The sequence below is a fragment of the Diabrotica virgifera genome, chromosome 3, assembly GCF_917563875.1.
Source record: "Diabrotica virgifera virgifera chromosome 3, PGI_DIABVI_V3a".
Lineage (NCBI taxonomy): Eukaryota > Metazoa > Arthropoda > Insecta > Coleoptera > Chrysomelidae > Diabrotica > Diabrotica virgifera.
In genome coordinates, this window is record NC_065445.1 from 63,878,043 (window position 1) to 63,900,760 (window position 22,718).

Below are 22,718 nucleotides of genomic sequence, written 5' to 3' on the forward strand. Positions count from 1 at the left end.
GTTATTCCGGTTTTGCCTCTTATCCACTCGTTCCTCTTGTTATCTCGCAGCTGCATTCCCAACATTTGTCTTTCCACGGCTCTTTGAGTTTTCTTTATTCTATCTAAGTTGCTCCTGGTACACGTCCACGTCTGGGCCCCATAAGTCAGAACGCCAGAACAGGTAAGACACGTGCATTAAATACCTTCGTTTTTAATTTTAAAGGTATTTTTTTGGTTTTTGATAGAATATGAGAGTTTTTCGAATGCTGCCCATCCAATTCTTATTCTTCTGTTTATTTATTTAGTCTGGTTACTTTTGTCTGCTCGGATAGCAACATAAAAAAAGGCTCAATCATCTGCGTTTTGCCGGCGATATATTACTTATTACCGAAGATCTGGGTGAAGCACAACAACTGCTACAAGAATTAGAAAACGTATCTTCAACAATAGGTCTAAAAATGAACATCAGTAAGACCAAATTTATGACAAATTTAGTTCCCAGCGAACACCTAACCATCCAAAATCAAATGGTAGAATTGACAAAAAAGTACATATATCTCGGTCATGAAATCAGAATAGGCAAGGACAATCAGACCTGCGAATTTCAACGACGAATAACACTTGCTTGGGCGGTATATGGTTCACTAAGAGACATTTTTAAGAGCAACATCCTGCTAGCTATGAAACGGAAAACATTTGACCAATGTGTTTTTCCTATTATGACATACGGAGCAGAAACTCTCACGCTCACAAAAACAACAGCACTAAAAATGCGAGTGGCACAAAGGCGCATGAAAAGATCGATTCTCGGCGTGACAGAAAAAGACAAAATAAGGAACCAAGACCTGAGGAAAAGAACAGGTGTCACTGATGTCGAACGTATAGCTAGGCTGAAATGAAATTGGGCAGGTCACATAGCGAGACTGAAAGACTCAAGATGGACCAGAAAACTACTTGGCTGGCGCCCAAGAGAAGACAGACGCAGCAGAGGACGACCACCAACACGCTGGATGGATGACATTAAACGGATATCCAAGATATGGCAACAAGACGCACAGAACCGTGGAGAGTGGCGAAAAATGGGAGAGACCTATGTCCAGCAGTGGACAGAAGAGGTTGCTTGATGATGATGATGAACGCCTTCTCTTATCGAACCGCAAAACTTATTGAGCAGCCTTGTATTTAGCATGATTGCAAATGAAACCTGCATTCATTATAAATATATCGAAAATTAATTTGCTGCCGAATTTGTGTCCCTAACAACCTTTTATTCTATTATAATAACACCGAAGGGAGATGTCATTATAAAGAATTTCACTTTTAATTTTTCTTAAAACAAGTTCCCCTTTTTAAATCGTAGCACGCGGCGTGGCCCTCCGGTAAAATATGCTTCCCTCCTTTGGGGGGTGACGACGTTTGCAACGGGTGCTGTCATGCGGTGGCGCCTTCCAGCTAGTCGTGCGGATCATTCCCACTTCATCAAAAATATCTGCTCGTGTAATCTCTACTTCACCAAGTTCTTTCTTTCCAACCGTGAACGAGGGGGATCCCCCGCCTCTATTCCGTGCTATCATAGATAAGTGACGTGATCGGTTGTTTTAATACTTACTTACTTCTTGAGTCCCTTAAAATGTTTTAGTTTATTGTTGATGTTAAATCTTTTTGATTAAGTAAAACTACGGCATGTATTAATTTAACCGGATTATTTTTAATAATTTAAATTTATTTAGAGGAAAAGTTGGATGAATGACAATATACTGCAACTTATAGAAGAAAGAAGAAAATTAAAGAACAACAAAAGAATGTACAATATTCAAAGACAAATAAGAACCGAAATACGAAAGGCCAAGGAAAATTGGTCGAAATCACAGTGTGAAGTGATAGAGTTGTTGGAACAAAAATACGATCCGTTTAATATGCATAAAAAGCTTAAACAAGCAGCTGGTCTTCAGAAAAACCAACACAGCTAGCAAATTGCGAAATCAACAGGGGAACATCATCACAGATAAAAATCCAGAAAATTGCATAAGGAGCCAATACATACAAGAATTCGTTGATGGAATTAGGTCCGAAAACCTCTATCCTATATGTAATGACCATTTACCAAACACATCAGATGAAGTGGAAAAAGCAATATGACAACTAAAAGATGGCAAAGCTCCTAGACCTGACAATGTATATTATGCGGAATTCATAAAACTATTTAACACCGACGGTACTTAACGCCTAACCAAAATATTTAATGCTATCCGGCATATTTCCAAGAACATGACTAAAGTCTACGCTTTTTGCTTTACCAAAGAAAACAAAATCCGTATCCTGCAGTGATTTCCGGACCATCAGCTTACCTAATGAGCTATATTTTAAAGTTGTACACAGTTTGGTTTCCGGAATGCATTGGGTACGAGAGAGCCTCTGTTTAGCATACAAGTGCTATTTTAACGATGTAGAGACGTGATTTGCGATATCTATGCATGGTTCATTGATTACCATAAAACGTTCGATGCAGTAAAGCACGATAAGCTGATGGATATAAACAAATATTGGAATAAACACCTGTGATCTAAGAATTATAAGCAATCTTTACTGAAATAAAAAATCATCTATCCACACAGAGGCAGTAAACATGGAGTATGACAGGGATATATACTCTCACCTCTGGTGTTCAACATATACTGAGAAAATCTTTCAAGAAGTAGTAAAGAATGTTGAAGCCGGGATTCGAATTAACGGATGTATCGAATGTATCAGTAACATCAGAAGCGCGGACGACATGGTGGTATTCGCTGACAGTTATGAAGTCCTCCAGGAGTTAATGAATAGGATCACAGAAGTAAGTCAGAGATATCGTCGGTCTAATAAGCAAATTGCCTAAGTCACAAATCAAAAATTCTACAGGAGAGACAAAAAACTGTGGAACTTGTCTGTGTCCAAAAGACAACAAAAGTAATAAAAGAGAAAATTACCTAACTCCATGCAATACATAATTGACCAAAATTAATTAAACAAAATATTTACTCAAACTTTTTACTTATTAAACTATATCCGTATTAATATTAATATCAAAATATATTTATTTATTTACATTTTCTAACGTTTTCAATCAAAACAACTTCAGAAACACTGTTACGTGCAAGTGAACACGTGATCAAACAATGGACATAGGCAATATTCGTATGAATGTGAACAGAACGTTGGACTTCAGCAAAATTTGTTTAGCGAAATTGGCGCGAAATAAAATAATAATGGCTGTTTTGGGAATTGTCAGGCTGTAGCTTTTACCGTCTACTACTAGATGACACCAAAAAACAATTTTCGCAAAAAATGGACTTAGGCAATTTGCTTATTAGACCTACGATATGGACTTTCATTAAACATTTAGGAACAGCAATTTGGAAGAATCAGTGTGAACGGTCAACGAATAGAAAGGTACCTACCTTGGTACGAACGTCTAGAAACTTGAGACCATTCCCTAGAAATCAAACGTACGAGTAGCATTGAGAAAGCAAGATCAGCGTTTCAAAAAATGACTTAGCTATTCAAATCTCATGATTTATCAATATCCATAAAAATCAGGTTATTACGATGTTATGGCTTCCCTCCTATACCGTTGTACTGAGTTGAGTAGTGGACTCTCACATACACCACCTACAAGAAAATATAGGCTTTCGAAATATGACTTGGTCGTCAAATCCTGAAGATATCTTAATATATCCTGAAAGAAAAATACAAACAGAAAAAGAGTTGTTAACCACAATAAAAATGATATTGTGAAAATATTGCCAATTATAAAAACTTTTCCAAATAAAAATAACTTTATATTTACATCCAATATATTCCGTCGATTTCTTTTTTATTTGATTCTACCAAAGTCCTTCTTTTACACCCCACTAAATTCGTACAAGAATGGCGCCAATATTTTCGGTCTGTCGAATACGGGGATATAAAGCTGAAGAGTAGACACCAAACATCAAACATATTGCTTAACATTTCAACTAGTCGAGCTTGAATTTTTTTCTGCTGAATACTAATAGAAAAACCACTTTGTTTTTCGAATCAAATTTATAAAACCTTTAAAAAATATATAAGAATACGCACTTGTAAACAGTAAAACAAGAAACATGTTCTGTATTAAGAGAAAGACTAGTAATCAGCAATGTGTGTGAGGTTTCTGTTTGTTTTTCTCAAAATTTATTGAGTCCTGCATAGCATGGCTATTCTTAATAGAGAGCAAATTAATAAAGGCTGTTGTAATTGCTGGTAATTGAACAATTTTTTAGAAAATATTGAAGCTGGTTATGAAAATAGAGTTCTTTTAATGCGATCATTTTTAGAATGAAGCAAATACCTAGTAAGAAACAAACACCTGAAAATAGAGACATAAACGTGTATATGTTACAGTTCAAGTTGATTATCCAGTTGGAGTTGACTCCAACTAGTTGGAGTCAACTCTAACGGCTGGTTTCAGTAAAAGTTAATTATAAATATAAAATGAAGATTTATATTCAACATTTACTAGTAAAAGTAGACTCCAACTAGGAAAAGTATACTCTTCCCAATGCCATTTAGTAAAAGTAGATTCTGATTCACACAAACAGCCGATTCTAGAAATTAAATGTTACTGAATATGTTCAAATTAGTCTAGGCTGTATCGTCGCCCCCGTTAGGTAAATTACTCCGATTCGAATTTTTTGCACAAACTTACTCAAAAAAGGTCCTTATAACAAATCTACTGGGTGCCAGGCAGTACCTTGATCGATAAATTGTTTAAACAATTCTTTTTAGACAAATTCACAAAAATAATTTTTTCACTTCGAACATTTTTTTTTAGATCATTTGGGTTATTTTGAGCAAAAAAAGGTATTTTGTGATTTTTCTCTAAAATTTATTGTTGTCGAGTCATATGCGATTTAAAATTTGAAAAATGCGAAAATAGCCATTTTCAAGGCTTAATAACTAGGTTAAAATTCATTATTATGAAAGTCAGAAAGTGACCAAATCAAAGTTTATAGCCCCCTCTACAAGATCCAGCAGAAATTTTTGTCACTATTTTATTACTAAGCTTTATCTTTAATTATTAACAATGAGCGCTAAGTGCGTATTAGGCGGCCGTCAATGGTGAGTGCTAAAGAGATGCACCATTCCAGCCGTCCAATGGCGAATCTCACTCGCACTCACATTGACGGCCGCCCTCAATACACGGTTAGCGCTCATTGTTGATGATTAAAAATAATATCTTATTAATGAAATAATGACAAAAATTTCTTCAGGATCTTATAGAGGTAGATGTATCTTTGATTTTTTTTTAGTTTCTGACTTTCATAATATATAATATCGTATGGCATTTTTGCCATTCGGACAGTTCCGGCGCCAATTACATCTTTAACCCTGTTTCAAGTAACTAGTGTCGATGTACACTAGCCCAGGGGGACCGACGGCTTAACGTGCTCTCCGAGGCACGGTGAGACGGCGCGTGTCATTATTGGAAATGAAAATGGTTTGTCTTTAGCAGGGCTCGAACCCACGTGCATTGGCGTATGAGGCCAGCGATTATGCCGTTACTCCACGGCCGCTCGCTCGACTTTCAAAATAATTATCTTTAACAGAGTTATTTAACCTCGAAAATGATTATTTTGGCGTTTTTCAAATTTTAAGTAGCTAATAACTCGACGAGTCAATTTTAGAGAAAAAAAGGCCCAACGGATCTAAAAAAAATTTGTACGAAGTGAAAAAATTACACACACCGGCAAAATTAGCCGAACACCTTAAAAATGGGACATGTTTGATGTCTCGAATTTCCTAAACCTGTTGTCCGATTTAAGTGATTCTTTTAGTAAGTTATAGCCTTATTAGTTAAGAATATCGGTGTAATAATATTGTTGCTAGACAGGTACATGTCATTTTATACCGGGTGTTACAATCATACTTGGAATATTCTAGTATATATAATATTTTAAAATTAAAACTCGATTGTAGGCTTTCTTAACATTTTCTTTTTTGATTCATTTGCTTATGTTGGAAAATAAAAAAGTTATGTGCTTTAACAACTAGCCGTGTTTTTTATCAATAAATCCTCATAGTAGGGGAGGAAAGTATGCTAAATTTGCAGTTTGTACAGATGTCTCCTATTTAAGATTTTAAAGTAACCCCCCAGCCCACCTCCGTCGGGATCGTGTTTGGTGCCATTCGGTAGATTTTTGAAAAATATTGAATAGGTGTATTTTGCAGTTTTACGATCTGATGTTCATTTCGCGAAATATCGCAGGGTTCGTATTTAAAATTTTTAATTTACCCCCTCCCCTCTCCGTGGGGTGTCACGAACCCCCACGGAGGTGGGGTGGGGGATTTAATTTAAAATCCCAAATAGGAGCCCCCAATTTTTATTGCAGATTTGGATTCTTCACGTAAAAATAAGCAACTTTTATTCGACATTTTTTTTCTAATTATGGATAGATAGCGCTATAATCGGAGAAAAATGATTGTTTCAAATGGAAAATTAAATTAAAAAATGAAAAGTCCCCCACTTTATGGAAAATTTAACTTAACCTTTTTCTGATTTTAGCACATACTCTTCACAATCCAATAGGTTTACATAAAGTTCGAGTAACTGCAAATTTAGTATACTTTCCTCCCCTACTATGAGGATTTATTGATGAAAACATGGATAGTTGTTAACGCACATAACTTTTTTATTATCACACATAAGTAAATGAATCAAAAAGAAAAATGTTAAGAAAGCCTAAATCTACAAAGGAGTGGTACTTTTAATATTTTACATGTGCTAGAATATTCCACAGGGTGTTCCAAACTTTAAGAAAAAACACAGCATGATTTGTACACCCGGTATAAAATAATATTTACCTGTCTAGCAACAATATTATTACAACGATATTCTTAAATAATAAGGCTATATATAACATACTAAAAGAATCATCCAAATCGGATCAGTGGTTTAGGAAACTCGAGACATCAAACAGGTCCCATTTTTAAGGTGTTCGGCTAATTTTGCCGGTGTGTGTATTTTTGCGAATTTGTTTAAAATCTTTGTTTATCGCCAAACGTCACGAAAATCATTCATTATTGTACTCATTTGCCCTCATTTTTGACAGTAAAGTAACACTTTGTTGTATTGAAAGAAGAATGTTACTTTACCTACCGCGATAATTAATCAAATTAACCGAGATTGAATGTAAGTGGTCAATGGCAGCAATCGATTATTTATTTGAGTGAAATTAAAATTTATTTACTTTAATTATTAAAAATATTGTACAAAATTTATCTCATTATTGTTAAAATTTATGTCAAAAAGTAAAATTCTATAGTGTTTCGCAATTATATTCATACAAAATAAATCAAAATTTTACAGATTTAGTAATTAATACAATATTGATAAAACTATCGATTAAATATCAAAACCGGCCATCATGCAAAAGTCATCTGTGCTTACTGTCATTACTGTCATACGAATTTTTTATTTCGTCTAAAATTAAAAAAAATTTCTCAAAGTTGTAAGTAAGTGTTAATGTTTTTTATGATTGACGATACAATTTTGTACGCACCACCTCAATACTCTTTATCGAACGCGTCTGTTCCTCTACTCGTAATATCAGACTCGTTCGATAAAGTGTCACTTCACTGACTGACTTTACTGAAATTGGTTAAACAATTTTTCGACCGCGGTACCGCGTGACACCCTGTGTATTTGTTATAAGGATTGTTATACGGATGTATTTCTTTGAGTAAGTTTGTGCAAAAAATCGAATCAGAATAATTTACCTAACGGGGGTGACGTTACAGACTATACTAATAAGTAGTTGAAACGGTCAAAACAAAGAAACACACACTCATTAAAAATGCACTTGAGATTCTCGTATAATCAACATTTACTGAATCGATCCAGGAAGAGTCAACTCCAACTAGTAAAAGTTGATTTAAATTTTTAAAATCAACTTTTACTGCTCGTTTCAGTTGGAGTTGACTCCAACTAGTTGGAGTCAACTCTAACTGAGAATCAACTTGAACTGTAACATGTTCCAATTTGTGATAAGATCTGTCCTGACATACACCTCAGAAATTGGGAATGAAATTAATACAACACGAATTGATAATTGACAAAAATACAATGTTAATTCTAAATATACAATGTGTATTCTCCCCCTTAAAATCTAATAAATACTGCCAAATATCGAGGTGGACTCTTTTCTTTGACCCACTCTGTATAATAATGTTCCTCCCATGTCTATACAAATATAAGTTCCATCTTTGTCAATTATTGTATAAATAACATAAATAAGTCTGGTAAAAACATATTCAAAATATTATGTATATAGAAAATTCTGCAATGTAATACGAAACTGTAACCTACATCTGCAAAAAGCATGAAAAAGATATTTCGCAAATCAATGTCCTCGTTTGTTGACATAGCAAAGTCGTGCATTACTGCAAGTAGTCCTAGATAAACAGAGAAGGATGTGTGTGCAAATAAAGGAGCCAATTCGGTTTAGTCATATGTGAACATTGGCTCGGTTGATGTCGATGTGTATTAAGAAAAAGTACCCTCGATTCATTAGGTGATAGAAAGGAGATCAAGACGACTCGATGTTTTGTTTGCACAGCGAGATGCGCTTCTGGACTTGCCCTTGTAATCAGAATACATATAACGAAATTTACCTCTACGTACAAGGTAATAAAATAAAATATCTAATACAGCGATTTTACCAAATGAAGGGTACACGGAAATAACCGGTTAAGTCACAGAATAACCGTTTTGAGTTATTGGATTTTTTAACTTTTAGTTCGTTGTATCTTTGTTGCTAGCTCGAATCTTAGACTTCTAACAAAAAAAAAAAAAAAAACTATAAAAGAGGGTATCTTTTTCACTTTCTGTGAATAGTTTAACTTTGCTGTTATAATTCCAGTCCTGGGAATTCAACACTGTATCTTAAAGGGTATTGACTTATACCCCATTCCACGAATATACGACCCTCTTGGATTATCGCGACAACGAATATTTTACTGTGCAAAATATGAAGAACGAAAGTAAATTGCAAATTATATTGTTGTTTATTAGAGTAATTATTAGAGCAAAATACTTTCGTACTTCTTATTTTGCACACTAAAATATTCGTTGTCGCGATAATCCAAAACAGTCGTATATTCGTGGAATACACCATAGCTGCCTTTTCTCCTGTTCAATAACAAATAACAATTGCGTTTTTCAATTCCGACATTTTTCAAAGATTTAACTATGTACTCGATTTTGCTTTTTGTAATACCATGCAAGGCTATAAATTGTTGACGACACATTCTTCTCGAGTACGATACTTTTTTCATTGGAGTATCTCACTTTGTATGTAACAATATAATCTCTCAAAGTTGCTTCATTTTTATGTTTCCTAGGGCGTCTCGTTTCCATCGGTACAATGCTTATCAGCCCTCACAAATACAGATTTTGTTCATTAACAGAGGTTAAATTATTAAATTCTCTTAAAATTTGTTGTTTTGAAGCCTGCAGAATTTTAGCAAAGCAATTTAATCGCTTGCAGGACACTCCGTCCCGAACTCATGGCTCTGTGGACGCAGTATTGGCTTTTTATTAGAACTTCGTACAACATGTTGCACAACATGTTCATTTTCACCCTTAGTTTCACTCACATCCATTTTTTAGTCAACTTTAATATAGTTTTAACACCAAACTACTACAAACTTCGGAAAGCACTCAAAAGTAAACACGACTTAACACAAAACGAGCGTTGTTATGACTGACCGTCTCATTGATGCCGAAATAAGAAAGCCATCGCGTCTTAATGTTTTGGACTTAGCTTGTTGTTTTCCTGTACCGCGTGGACTTAGCTTATTTTTGTCGTGTATGGGCATACATTTATGGGCTTTTTCTTGTGACTTGTCTTGATATCGCCTTGTTTAAAGGTTTGAGAAGATGCAAACTGGAATTTACTACAAGATGGCATATAAAATGTAATTTCGACAAAAATGGACTTAGCCGGTTTTTCCCGTGTATCCTTCAAATTGTTTAAATTTACTAGTTTTTTTTTAATTCAAGAAATTCGAATACAATAAGGTTCTGAAACTGTTTTCTTGTGGCATGTATAAGTTAAATATTTTGTTTATATGGGACTAGCCACAGTTGATTGTAATGTAATGACAGAGGACAGATACATTTTTACCTAAAAAATTTGACGGTTCAATTTCCACTCCGGAAATCGTTTTCCAAAAGGATTACTAAGGAAATAGTGGAATTAAAAAGGAGTGGAATTTATATTAATATCAGATAATATAGTCTAGGCGCCAAATAGAGGTAACCGTGTCCTTTTCAATTCTGATGGACAAACTCTACGGTTTCTTATGGATTTTTGGCTGCTGATTACGAATTTCGAGGGTAGGTTTTGATCCGAGTGGCCAAAAAATTGTTATAAACAATTTAATTGTTTATAAGGCTCTGGCTCATAAACTAAAAGAGATAAGAAAAATGTTTCAAATAAAATTTGTTCATTAATAAAAAACGAAGAAGAAACGTTTATTAAACTTTAATCCAACAATTAGAACTCAAGATATGGTAAAGTTAGTGCACAATTCAAATTAAAAATTGCAAAATAAGTATTTTGCGAACCTTTATCGATCGTAACTCGGCTTCTACGCATGCAAATTAGTCTTAGATGAGAAGGTCTCATTTTAAAGATTAATTAATAGGCTTCCAAACGAAGTTTGTTAAATTATTTTGTCTTTATTTGTTTTAAAGTTATACTCGTTTGAAGTTATACTTTTCTTTAAAAAATGTATATTAATTTGTTTATAAGGGTCTCAAGCAAATTTGAGCTATAAGCATTTATACTTTAATTAACAATAACGATAGAATAATTCAAAAGGAACATTTTGAGCTTTTACGAAAATGTTAGTAAGTTTATTTTTGGCCAAGATATCGACATTTTGGCTACGAATTTCATCACTTACTTGACTGTGAGCCGACCTTGCGCCTCATAGCGCGGCATTAAAATATCGATATCTTGGCCAAAAATAAACTTACAACATTTTCATAAGCTCAAATTGTTACTTTTGGGGGTTTCTATCATTATTGTTAATTAAAGTATAACTGATTATAGCTCAAATTTGCTTGAAATCCTTATTAACAAATTAATGTACACTTTTTGTAAGAAAATTATAAATTAAAACGGGTAAGAAAGAAATGAAGATTAAGTAATTTAACAAACTTTCTAAGAGACCTTCTAAGTTTCATTTGCATGCGTAGAAGCCGAGTTACGATCGATAAAGCTTCAAAAAATACTTATTTTGCAATTTGCATTGGGCATTAATTTTACAATATCGTGAGTTCTAATTGTTGGATTTAAGTTTAGTAAACGTTTTTTCTTCGTTTTTTATTAAAGAACAAATTTTATTTGAAACATTTTTTTATCTCTTTTAGTTTATGAGCCAGAGCCTTACAAACAATTAAATTGTTTATATCAATTTTTTACCACTAGGACCGAAATCCGCCCTCGAAATTCGTAATCAGCAACCAAAAATCCATAAGAAACCGTTGAGTTTGTCCATCAGAATTGAAAAGGACACGGTGACCCCTCTGGCGCCTAGACTAATATGTAGATGATACATTCTTCATGGCGCACAATTCTAACACATACAAATATTACCAACCAAAATAGTAAACATTAGTGAAGAATATAATCGAAGGCTTAAGAAAAGAAAACTAAAGGCTATACCTTGGTATACCATTACCCCAGTACGAGATCAGTACCATGGGTTGAAGGTGATAATAATTCAAAGAATATTGGACTCGAAATCGAACGAAAATACATTAGTATAATTCATTACATTGTTATACTAGAAGTAGAGACAGCAAGGTGTTCCAGGCTGCCCACTGTTCTGCGGTAAAACTGCTCAAGAAGTTGCAGAATTAGTACCTCCAGCCTAAATTTCATTTCTATACAACCCATTTTAAATATTTTCTAATCGTTTATATGACGTTCTCATTTCTTTCTACTTTTTTGAGAATTTTGTTACATTGAATATTTTATGAAAAGATAAAAGCGAGCAATTTATCGTAACGATCGAGTTGCTTCAATTTATCGTCATGTGTAAACGGGACATCGCAGCGATTTATCGGAATTGAAGTTGGATTGCATGGTTGGCCGTCCCCGGATCAATTTTGGAAAATCGTACCGACTTACGTCTGAACGTGTAAACAGGATACAGCGATTTCTTGCTACAATTTTCTTAGTTTGTGTTGTTACCCGGTCAGAGACATTTCCGTCTATGTTGTTAGTTTTTCAAGGCGAAATGGCAGAAGTATCAAGACAAACTCGTCGAGACTTTTTGAGTGAGTTCATTGAGCTTTATAAAAGTCACACGTATTTATGGCTAGTTGCAGTTTGTGGTAATGTAGCATTTATTCAGCTCGTAAAAAATACCAGGAGTTTGATCCATGGGCAGACCGAAACACCGTTGTAAAAAAATTGGTGCATAACGTATGGTGTACAAGAAAGAACTGTCGAAAATTTGCAAATCGGAAAAATCTAGGACGGGTACAGATGATATCTATAAACCAACTTTGTGGTGCTTAAATCTTTTTTTTCTTACCAAACCTCCGAGTCATACTGACAGTACTACTTCCTCCATGGCTACGGCTTTAATGGGGTCGATAGTTGGCGACAACGGAATAATATTCCAATTTATATTATGATAAAAAATCGTTACAATTCATCGAAGAGTGTACACAATACTCCACTCTTCGATTTCTCGGAGTAATAAATTTGTCAATCACATCGTCGAGAAATCGCAGCGATATCTCGTAGCGTGTAAACCCACCTTTAGACTGTACTCCGTTATTAAAAATATTATTTTTTTTATAAATATGAACACATCCGAATTAAAATTCTTACCTGGTTGTCGTAGATGACTGTGAGGATCTAAAGATGCTTTCGTCATGCCCGTCAAGCTGTTCGTTCCATAACCTAAAACAAAACCATAGATGAGTTCGAATAAAGGTAGAACAATAGTTATTGTGTGAAATGATGTGTGCATCGCTATCCTAAAATCAAATATTCGCTCGACTGGTTTTGTTTCCACGGCTTACTTCGACCGTGTTTGGTGGCCATTCGGATGGAAAGGGACAGGAGATTCCTTTCCGTATAACAAGGTAGCGAATTTTCATGATTTTTGAGTAGGAGGAAAATCGTTTATGGTCGTACGATTGGGGAGACTTTATAAGGGAGGATGGAAAATATCTGGCTTTTATTTAGTTTTGATATTGATAATTATAAATATTTTGAGGTTATTTAATTTATACCTAAATATTACTTTAAAATTACGCAATAAAATTCAAATAAAAGTAGATATGATTATAAAGCCTATAGCGGGATAAGATGATAAAGTCTGCACTTGGCTGGATTCTTATTTGGGATTGGATACTAAAAAGTACATCGAAAGAGTCCGCTATCGCAAAAAATGTATTTTTTCGAAAAAAAAATTTCTGGGCGATCCTTTGCTTTCAAAAATCTGAAATATTCATAAGCATACATTTTTATGCCCAATAAAATTTTGATTTTTTTCAAATTCTGTTATCAAAATTAAGCTCAGGAGAAATATTTAAGTTTTTTAAAGATTTTTTAGGTTACGTAGGTAATTTTTGGCAAACTGCTGAATAATTATTTTTCGTGTGTTTCTTTTCTTTCTTTTGAATGGCGAGTTTAAATTTGCCATTTTCTCTCTGGGGCATCTTCAAATTAATAAAAAACATTTTTTTGGTATTTTACCCAATTTATTTAGCATATACAGTTTATCCCAAACCCTTTTTTCAGTGCGTCAATAATTTTGACGTCATATAAGATTTTAAGAATGTCTTGAATTATTGCATGACATTTTAGTTAAATCTGACAATCTGACAAACAATATTTATATAAATATTTGCCAGAATATCAATATTTAAAATATTTTAAGGAAAAAATAAATAAATATAGAATACAATTTCACTATACAATGTTCGAATATACCAGTGATATAAAATATTTATATTTAAGTCGTTGACAAATTTCTAACCTAGAATTACAATTGTCATTTTATTCGTTAACATTGTGAAAGTACTGTCACGATAGATTACTTTTGTTTCAAATTATCTTTCTTCGCATCATATATTGGTTATCTATTTAGAGTATTGTAATTTTCAACTAATTATACATCTGAATTCAAAGACTGAAAACGAATTCACAGTAAAAGATACATTTTCATTTGCGAAGGAAATTACCAACCAAGACAGACACAAAGATGGAATTATGGTCAGTTTCGACGTTGAAAATCTGTTTACAAACGTTCCCTTAGATGAAACCATCAACATAATAATAAATTCACTTTTTCCAAGTTCCAATTCAAGCTTTTTAGGAATGAAACAGTCAAAATTTAAAGATCTACTGACATTAGCTGCCAAAGAATGTCTATTCAGTTTTGACGGAAAAGTGTATAGACAAATAGATGGCGTTGCAATGGGCTCTCCTTTAGGACCAATTTTCGCGAACACTTTTCTATGTCACCATGAGAAAACATGGTTAGCTGACTGTCCAATTGATTTTAAGCCACTTCTTTATACACGATACGTGGATGATATTTTTCTCATCTTCAAACATACCGATCACATTCAACATTTTTTTTAGATTATCTCAACCAGAAACACCACAATATGAAATTTACTAGTGAAATTGAAGTCAATGGAAATCTGCCCTTCTTAGGAATTAGCATCTTCAGATCACCTTCAGGTTTTTCCACTCCAATATACAGAAAACCAACCTTCACCGGCCTGTATATAAACGCAGATAGCTTCATTCCCAACAAATACAAAACAAGTTTAATCAATATACTTGTTCACCTCGCTTTCACTATCTGTTCAACCTGGCAATTCCTACATGAAGAGTTAGAAAACATAAAGGTGATCTTAAGTAAAAATGGTTTTTCGTTGAACTTCTTAGAAAGATACATCAGACGTTTTTTCAATAACAAATTCCAACCAAACAGCAAAGTAGAAGAAATCAAAGAAAAGATCTATATCAAACTTCCATATACTGGTTACCACAGCTTACAAATCCGGCGCAACATCCGTAGAACAATTAAAAAAGCATTTCCCTCTATAGAATTAAAATTTGCTTTCACCACTTTGGAAAGGATAGGATCTCGTTTCCATGTGAAAGACATGATCCCTAGTGATCTCGCATCTAACATTATATCTAGAGTGCTCGGTAAAAAAAGTATAAGTCAATTTAGTCAACTTTTCAGGAGAAACAAAAAACGAAAAATAATTTAGTTCAGAAGCTAATTAATTGTCATATCTCCTAAATCGTAGTACACAGAATTGTTATATTTACCTATTTTACTTTGTAAACATCAATCTTGAAGATGGTATATCTTTTTTTTTAAATGGAAATTACAAAAAAAATGTGACTTATATTATTTGGATCACACGTACCAGATGACTTATACTATTTTGTTTAGCCCAGAAAAGCTGTTGTGTATTAAAAAATAAATAAATAAAAACATATTTATGCAATATTTATCAAAAAAAAAAAACAATATAAAAACATAGCAATAATGTTAACGGAGAAAAGTATTACTCTGCGTCAGATGAATCTTCATCATCTGGAATAACATCAGCAGCATCAATTGTCTTTAAATTTTTATAAAAGTCGTGAAATACTGGACTTATCAGAGAAGAGAAGATCCAAAATATCCTTTTTCTGCTGCACTGATATAGCAAGAGTGCTGTTATACAAATTGCTGGTACCAACCTAGCATTAGTTTGTCCTCTACGTAGTACGCTTAGCGTCAGAAATTCCTTTTTTTCATCAAGTGATGTTTTGTAAAAAATCATTCCCTTTTCTCTTGTATAACGAAACCATTTCACATCAAACCAGTTGAAAGGATTTCCTCTTGTATCTTTTTTACGCATGAGACAGTTACTGTTCAAAAGATCTGAAAAATTTAAGAAATCACCATGGTAAAGTTCTACAACATTGAATTTCTTCTTTTTTCCTGTAGTTCTCACAAGCTGATACCAGTCGTGTGGATGGCTTATTGGAACACTTAACCGTTTTTTTTTGCTTTTCGATCAATCCATGATCAATATCACACTCCATATGACTGTGCCCATTCACCATGAATTTATGGTCAATAACTTCTAAATTAGTGTTATTTTGCATTGCTACTAAAAACATCATAGCAACATGTGAATTTTTGTTCTGACCACCGCATGTATCCGAATACAGGGTCACTTTGGAAACATGTGGTGGTAGTGATATTAATTCTTTATAAATACATGTAGCTATATTGTTACCTCTCCGGCCTCCTTCACCTTCGTGCCACATGTAACATGCCACACTTCCTTCTTCATTTTCATGAATAGTTAGGTTGTATGTCCATAACTGTCTCTTGTAAAAGGCAACAGAGGAATTTACATATGGAGTTGGGAGACACTGCTGCAAGTCAAAAGTGAGGCATCTAAAAGTACTCTCACATTTTGCTTTTTCTGTGTCGTTGCTCTTCATAACATATGCATTGTCTGCAGCAGTGTGATGAATACTTATCTCATTTTTTATTTTAGTTTTATCATCTTCGCTTTCAGTAACTTTGAGTTTATTACTCAGCACATCACATTTATGGCACGTATCTATTTTAGGTTTTTTAAATGAAATGTTCATTTTATGAAACTCTCTTTCATAGATAGGTCTAGAGACATTTTCTTCACAGTATAATTTGTACATTATCTGAAGATTAAGATGGTATGGCAAATACAGCTACTACTTTCTCGTCGAGTATCATGAAATTCATATCTTCTTCTTCTTTAAGTACCGTGCCCAAATTTTTAGGCGTGGGTAGCTTCCATAACAATTTGCCGATATCGTTCTCCCCTATATCCATATCGTTCTTCCCCTATATTCATATAGGGGAAACGAATTTATGTGTGACTTCACTGCATTAATTTTTTCTTCATTATGCTTGTTAACAGAAGGATCACGACCCACGCTGGTCATCAGTTATTCTCCTTGAAGTATTTGAATCCCTATTTGTAAGAGCCAGTGTAATAAACATATTTGTCTCGTCAAATGTGTTCATAAAACATTTTTTACAAACTTGAATTCTAGCACCATTCACCTTTAAATGAAAAACATTAGTCACTTTGCGAACTTTTTCTTTATCCGGATCTAAGGTCCTTTTTCTAGTGGTTTTAGGTGGTTCGGAGTCTATAAGGCTAACAATATATGCAACACGTTTGTTACGATCACCCATAGACCAATATTCGTCGAACAGTTTTTTTTGTACATCTTCTGAAATTTCGTTATTGCATTTATTTCCACAGGCTTCAAGTTTTTTCATGCAGCGTGCTCGTTTTACCTTATTTTTTGCTGTTACATAAGCTTTTCCAAAGTTTCGATTTCTTTTAGGTTCCGCTCTCTTTTCGTGAATAAACTCCTTCAGTGTTGGAATTAATACTGGTATTACCCGATTTTGATCTCCTCTCTGGTATTTTCAGACCTGGACTGTGGAACAGCTTCTATCTTTTCTTCAACTGCACTGCTAGAGTTACTACTCTCCGGCATATAGTTTTCATCCTCGTCACTAGAATCATCTGAAGAAATATTGCTATTGATCACATTTGTTGCAGATGTTAACCCATCAGTTATGGTATTAAAATTCTCAACATTCATATTCATTAACTTCATTATTTTCTTAGTTCGTGATGACATTTTTATACCTACATATATCTCTGCAACTGCAACCAACTTAAACGAAGTAATCTCTCTGTGTTGAATTTTTTTCTGCACACCGGAGTGAAATTTGAACCACCAAATTTTTGCTACATGCAAACACAGTGGTCCAGAAAATAAACCACTTACTAATCTATTTTTATCAAATTACACCTAAGTGGGAAGTTTGTATTACTTATTCTCGCTGTCCCTATTAAAAATAAGTGTTAGGTATCTTTAATTGGTAAAATTCCCACGGTTTAATTATCAGCCAAACGCGAATAGTTATCAGTTGTTTCTTGAAAATCTCGTACAGAAAAGAGTAATATTTGCTTAGTAAGCTTGACACACGTATCTGAAAGCGATCGCTTTAGTATAAGTCAACCGCCTTACTTGGATATTATTTACTATCAATGGTCAAAACAGTACATGTCGACATGTACTATTAGAGCCAAGAATAGTTCACAAACTCGTAGTGTATAAACAGTATAAGTTGACATAAACTGTTTTTACCAACTTAAAAGTTCATTTAAGTAGTTTTACTAAAAAGACCAATTAATTTTATTTAATTTATATTACTTGTTCTATTGATACCAAGGTAAAGATATAGTCCTTATAGTCTTATTCTGCAAAAATAAGATTTTGACCATTTTTGACTTATACTCTTTTTACCGAGCACCCTAGATATACCAATTCAAATGTAGTAGCTGTGCAGCTACGTACGTCGGGAAGACTCGACGTCACTTTAATGTCAGATGTTGCGAACACTTAGGTGTCACTCCTCACTTAGGAACACGATCAAGAGCAGTTCCAAATTCAGCGGTATGCCAACATATGACTGCTTCTGACCACCCTATTAGTCGTAAGGACTTCTCAATCATTGGTCATGCAAGTTTTCCAACGGAACTCAGCATCAAGGAGGCATTATCCATATTTCTTTTGAAGCCACCCTTAAACACGCAACAAGACATGGCGTGTTTGAAATTATTGACTTAACCCAATGATTGTCAATGTCATTTTTTACGTTTTCATTAATTATTGTTTGTTCCTTTAAAATTATTTTAAAGCATCCGCTCAAGAAACTTATTATTCTGACGATGATTAAAGTAATAATTGAAACGTCACCATGAATTTTAATTTAGTTATGGGTTTTATCATTAAGTTTATTATTTTTATCAAGTTTAATTATACATCTATAAATATAAGTCGCTTTAATATGGAAATATCCTTCAACGAATACCTACATAATTTTTGAAGTTCGATATATAATAATCACGGACGTGCGTTTTTTTCTGTCACTTCGAGCTTAATGCGTTAGAGTGAATTCGACAAACTGTGACGCACTAAAAGAAGGGTTTGGGATAAACTGTATACTTAACTGCATGTCAGTAGATAATGATTTGTGATATATTTCTTTATTTCCAATAGCGGGACCATTTTTTTTTCGTTTTTTCTAATACCAGGGTCATGTTTTGCATTTTCAGATCGAAGAATTCTTGTTTTCCTATTTAAAGAACATGACCTCATTTAAAATGTGTCAAACAACGATGATTTTTGTTCCCCACTTCCCCTTTATTCAAGTCGAGATTATCATTTAAATATTATCATTTATTTAATGATAATTTATTTAATTAATTTAACTTATAAATTTTATATTATCAGACATATTCACATAAGAGACTTTTTTCAATTTTTATTCAGAAATCGAAATTTTAAAAAATTAGGAAATTGCAAAATAGTAAAAAATATTCAAAATTGCATTACGATTATATTATATTATTAGTTTTAGCCTTCGTTTTGTTTATGGGGTAAAAAAAAAGATGAGGAGAAAAAAATAGGTTTTATGAAATTTTGAGGATGGCCAATCTAAATGCCTCCTTCTCATTTTAGGACATTCTTCATGTTTGCCCTATTGATATAGCTATTAATGTTATCTACACGGTCCAAAAATATGTTTAATACATATATTATAATTATTATGTATGCAAATTTTAGTTATCATCAAATGTACTATTTTTATTATTTTTTTGGTCTTTGTAGTTTTATAAGGCAAAAAATATAGAAAATCTGTTTATTACCAACTAGATACATATCATATAACCAACTGATAACATCCAAATTCCATTAAAATAAGCATCGTTCCGTTTTGGCTCTGTTTGCCACGTTCAATGGAAGTGTCAATCATATTATTAAGATAATTCGAGTTGGCTGTGTACGTATGCTATTCTGCTATTTGATGCTCCCCCAACGCCTTACGCCGAGTGCTCTTTTTTCTACCCACACGACTCTGAATATGTATCGCAGAACTAAACTTCGACAAAAGCTGCCAGTGGTGCGACACGACTATTTATAAGAATAAAGAAATTAAAGTTCTAGGTAAAATAAAGTAAATTGGAAATTGGAAAAGACTGCAAGACTTGTACACACTTCTAAATAGGTCAAAACGGCAAACAGGTGTATGTTTTCAAAAAACTTTTGATAGTGTGTAAAAAATATTTTATTTTCAGCTAAGTACTTTCGACACATAACGTGTCATCATCAGAGCTTCCTAAAAGGACATATTTAAGATAAGATTCTTTTATATAAAAAATAAGTGAAAAACTTACGTCCTCTTATAAAACCTTCATAGAAGAGCAATTGCTAAACGACACAATAAAAAACATGTATACTGGGCAAAAGCCACAGATATAGGGTATAATAACCCTTTAAAGTGAATAAAATCACATCTAAATTCTTTAATTAATTAATAAGATAACATGGCTGAGTCAAACCATTTTGAGCCCACGTGAACAGCAGATCAGCTGAGGAAGACTGTCATTTATTAAAAAGATCAAGAAGGAACCACAATCTTATGCGACCTCTATGTTCATAAATATTAATTAAAAATTGAAAATGACTAAAAAGCCATGTATAGGTTAAATGAATTAAAGTTAAGATACTAAATTTTAAAGTTAAATTTTCAAAAAATTTCTATTATTACTATTGAAGTGACACGCTAACATTTCACTTCAATAGTAATAATAGAAATTTTTTGAAAATTTAACTTTAAAATTTAGTATTTTAACTTTAATTTCATTTAAACTATACATGGCTTTTTAGTCATTTTCAATTTTTAATTAATATTTATGAACATAGAGGTCGCATAAGATTGTAGTTCCTTCTTGATCTTTTTAATAAATGACAGTCTTCCTCAGCTGATCTGCTGTTCACGTGGGCTCAAAATGGTTTGACTCAGCCATGTTGTCTTATTAATTAATTAAAGAATTTAGATGTGATTTTATTCACTTTATAGGGTTATTATACCCTATATCTGTGGCTTTTGCCCAGTATACATGTTTTTTATTGTGTCGTTTAGCAATTGCTCTTCTATGAAGGTTTTATAAGAGGACGTAAGTTTTTCACTTATTTTTTATATAAAAAAATCTTCTCTTAAATATCTCCTTTTAGGAAGCTCTGATGATGACACGTTATGTGTCGAAAGTACTTAGCTGATAATAAAATATTTTTTACACACTATCAAAAGTTTTTTGAAAACATACACATGTTTGCCGTTTTGACCAAAATAAAGTAACACTCACTTTTAGGTAGTAACACATTTACAACTCTACGATCAGGATCATCTTTTGGTAGCTCCTGAGTAAAAGGTATTTTGTATAAATGAAAGGTTTTCTTTATAAAAACACCTGGGAAGAGTTGCATCACTCACATTATTTTCACGGGGAATTTGACTTACAATACTTGATGCAGGATTTACATAAAACATACCATAAAAAAGTACCAGCAATGATAAACTTACGTGAATTATCCTGTTTATTTATATTTTTATTCAAAGAACATTTAATTCAGTTCTAAAGTTGATACGCCATAGTGTTTATTACAATTTTTTAAATTAAAATCACCAGTAGAAACACCAGACCTAGACGAACAACCAGTCGAGATCCTTAACCAAGATATATATTATTGACTATAATAAAGCCTTTGATAAAGTTCGCCATGATCATTTAATACAATTGTTACTGAAAAACCTAGATACAAGGGTTATTAACATTATTTACAATCTTTACTACCACCAAAGAGCTGCAATACTAATAGATGGAAAGAAAACTGAAGATATATAAATAAAGAACGGTGTTCGTCAGGGTTGTGTGTTCTTGCCAATCCTTTTTAACATATACCCGGAAGAGAATTTGAATAAAGGCTTGACTGGTCGGAATTATGCCATTAAAAATAATGGAAGCCCAATTAACAATCTGGGATATATGCAAACGACAGAGCACTATAATACCCTATTCCACGAATATACGACTGTGTTGAATTATTTCGGTAACGAATATTTTATTGTGCAAAATATGAAAAACGAAAATAAATTGCAAATTACATTGCTGTTTATTGTAATAATTATTAGAGCCGTTTACTTTCGTACTTCTTATGTTGCACACTGAAATATTCGTTGTCGCAATAATCCAAAACAGCTTCAAGTAGTACAGGCGCTTGTTAATGTAAATTATTGGAAAATATAGTGAAGAGTATGATTGGTTGGATGACATGGACGTCGACCTGAAAACTATGAATGTAAGACAATGATGAGAAGGGCACAAGAGAAGTCTGAATAGAAGATCATAGCCAGACAGACAAGAACCCCATCCAGAATAATGACGCCAAAAGAAGAATAAGTGAAGAGTATGGTCTCCCATTAAACACGAACAAAACACATTTTACGCTTGTAACAAAATCGGTCTGGAATACCGGACATATATACATACATAACTAGCCGATTGAGAAAGTGAGAAAATACACTCATCGGCACAAAATTCTGCCACCCAAAATTAAGTTTGACAATTTATAATTTTTTTATTTGTGCTCCGATTTTGTAGGTACATGTATTATTCCGTTTGGTATTATTCCGGTAACAACACAAATTTGCTTGCATGGCATTATACAGGGGTGAATGGAAGCGTTGTATTTTCTCCTAACTTTAAAA

At 33.3% G+C, this 22,718-nt stretch overlaps 1 protein-coding gene across 1 annotated transcript in view; it reads right to left on the reverse strand.

Moving 5' to 3' along the window:
- LOC126881093 (DNA-binding protein D-ETS-3) overlaps positions 1–22,718 on the reverse strand; it is a 231,279-nt gene that overhangs the window by 140,998 nt on the left and 67,563 nt on the right. The window contains exon 3 of the mRNA XM_050645133.1: positions 12,893–12,964. Within this exon, the coding sequence (XP_050501090.1) occupies positions 12,893–12,964 (72 nt within the window). The remainder of the gene's footprint in view (positions 1–12,892; positions 12,965–22,718) is intronic.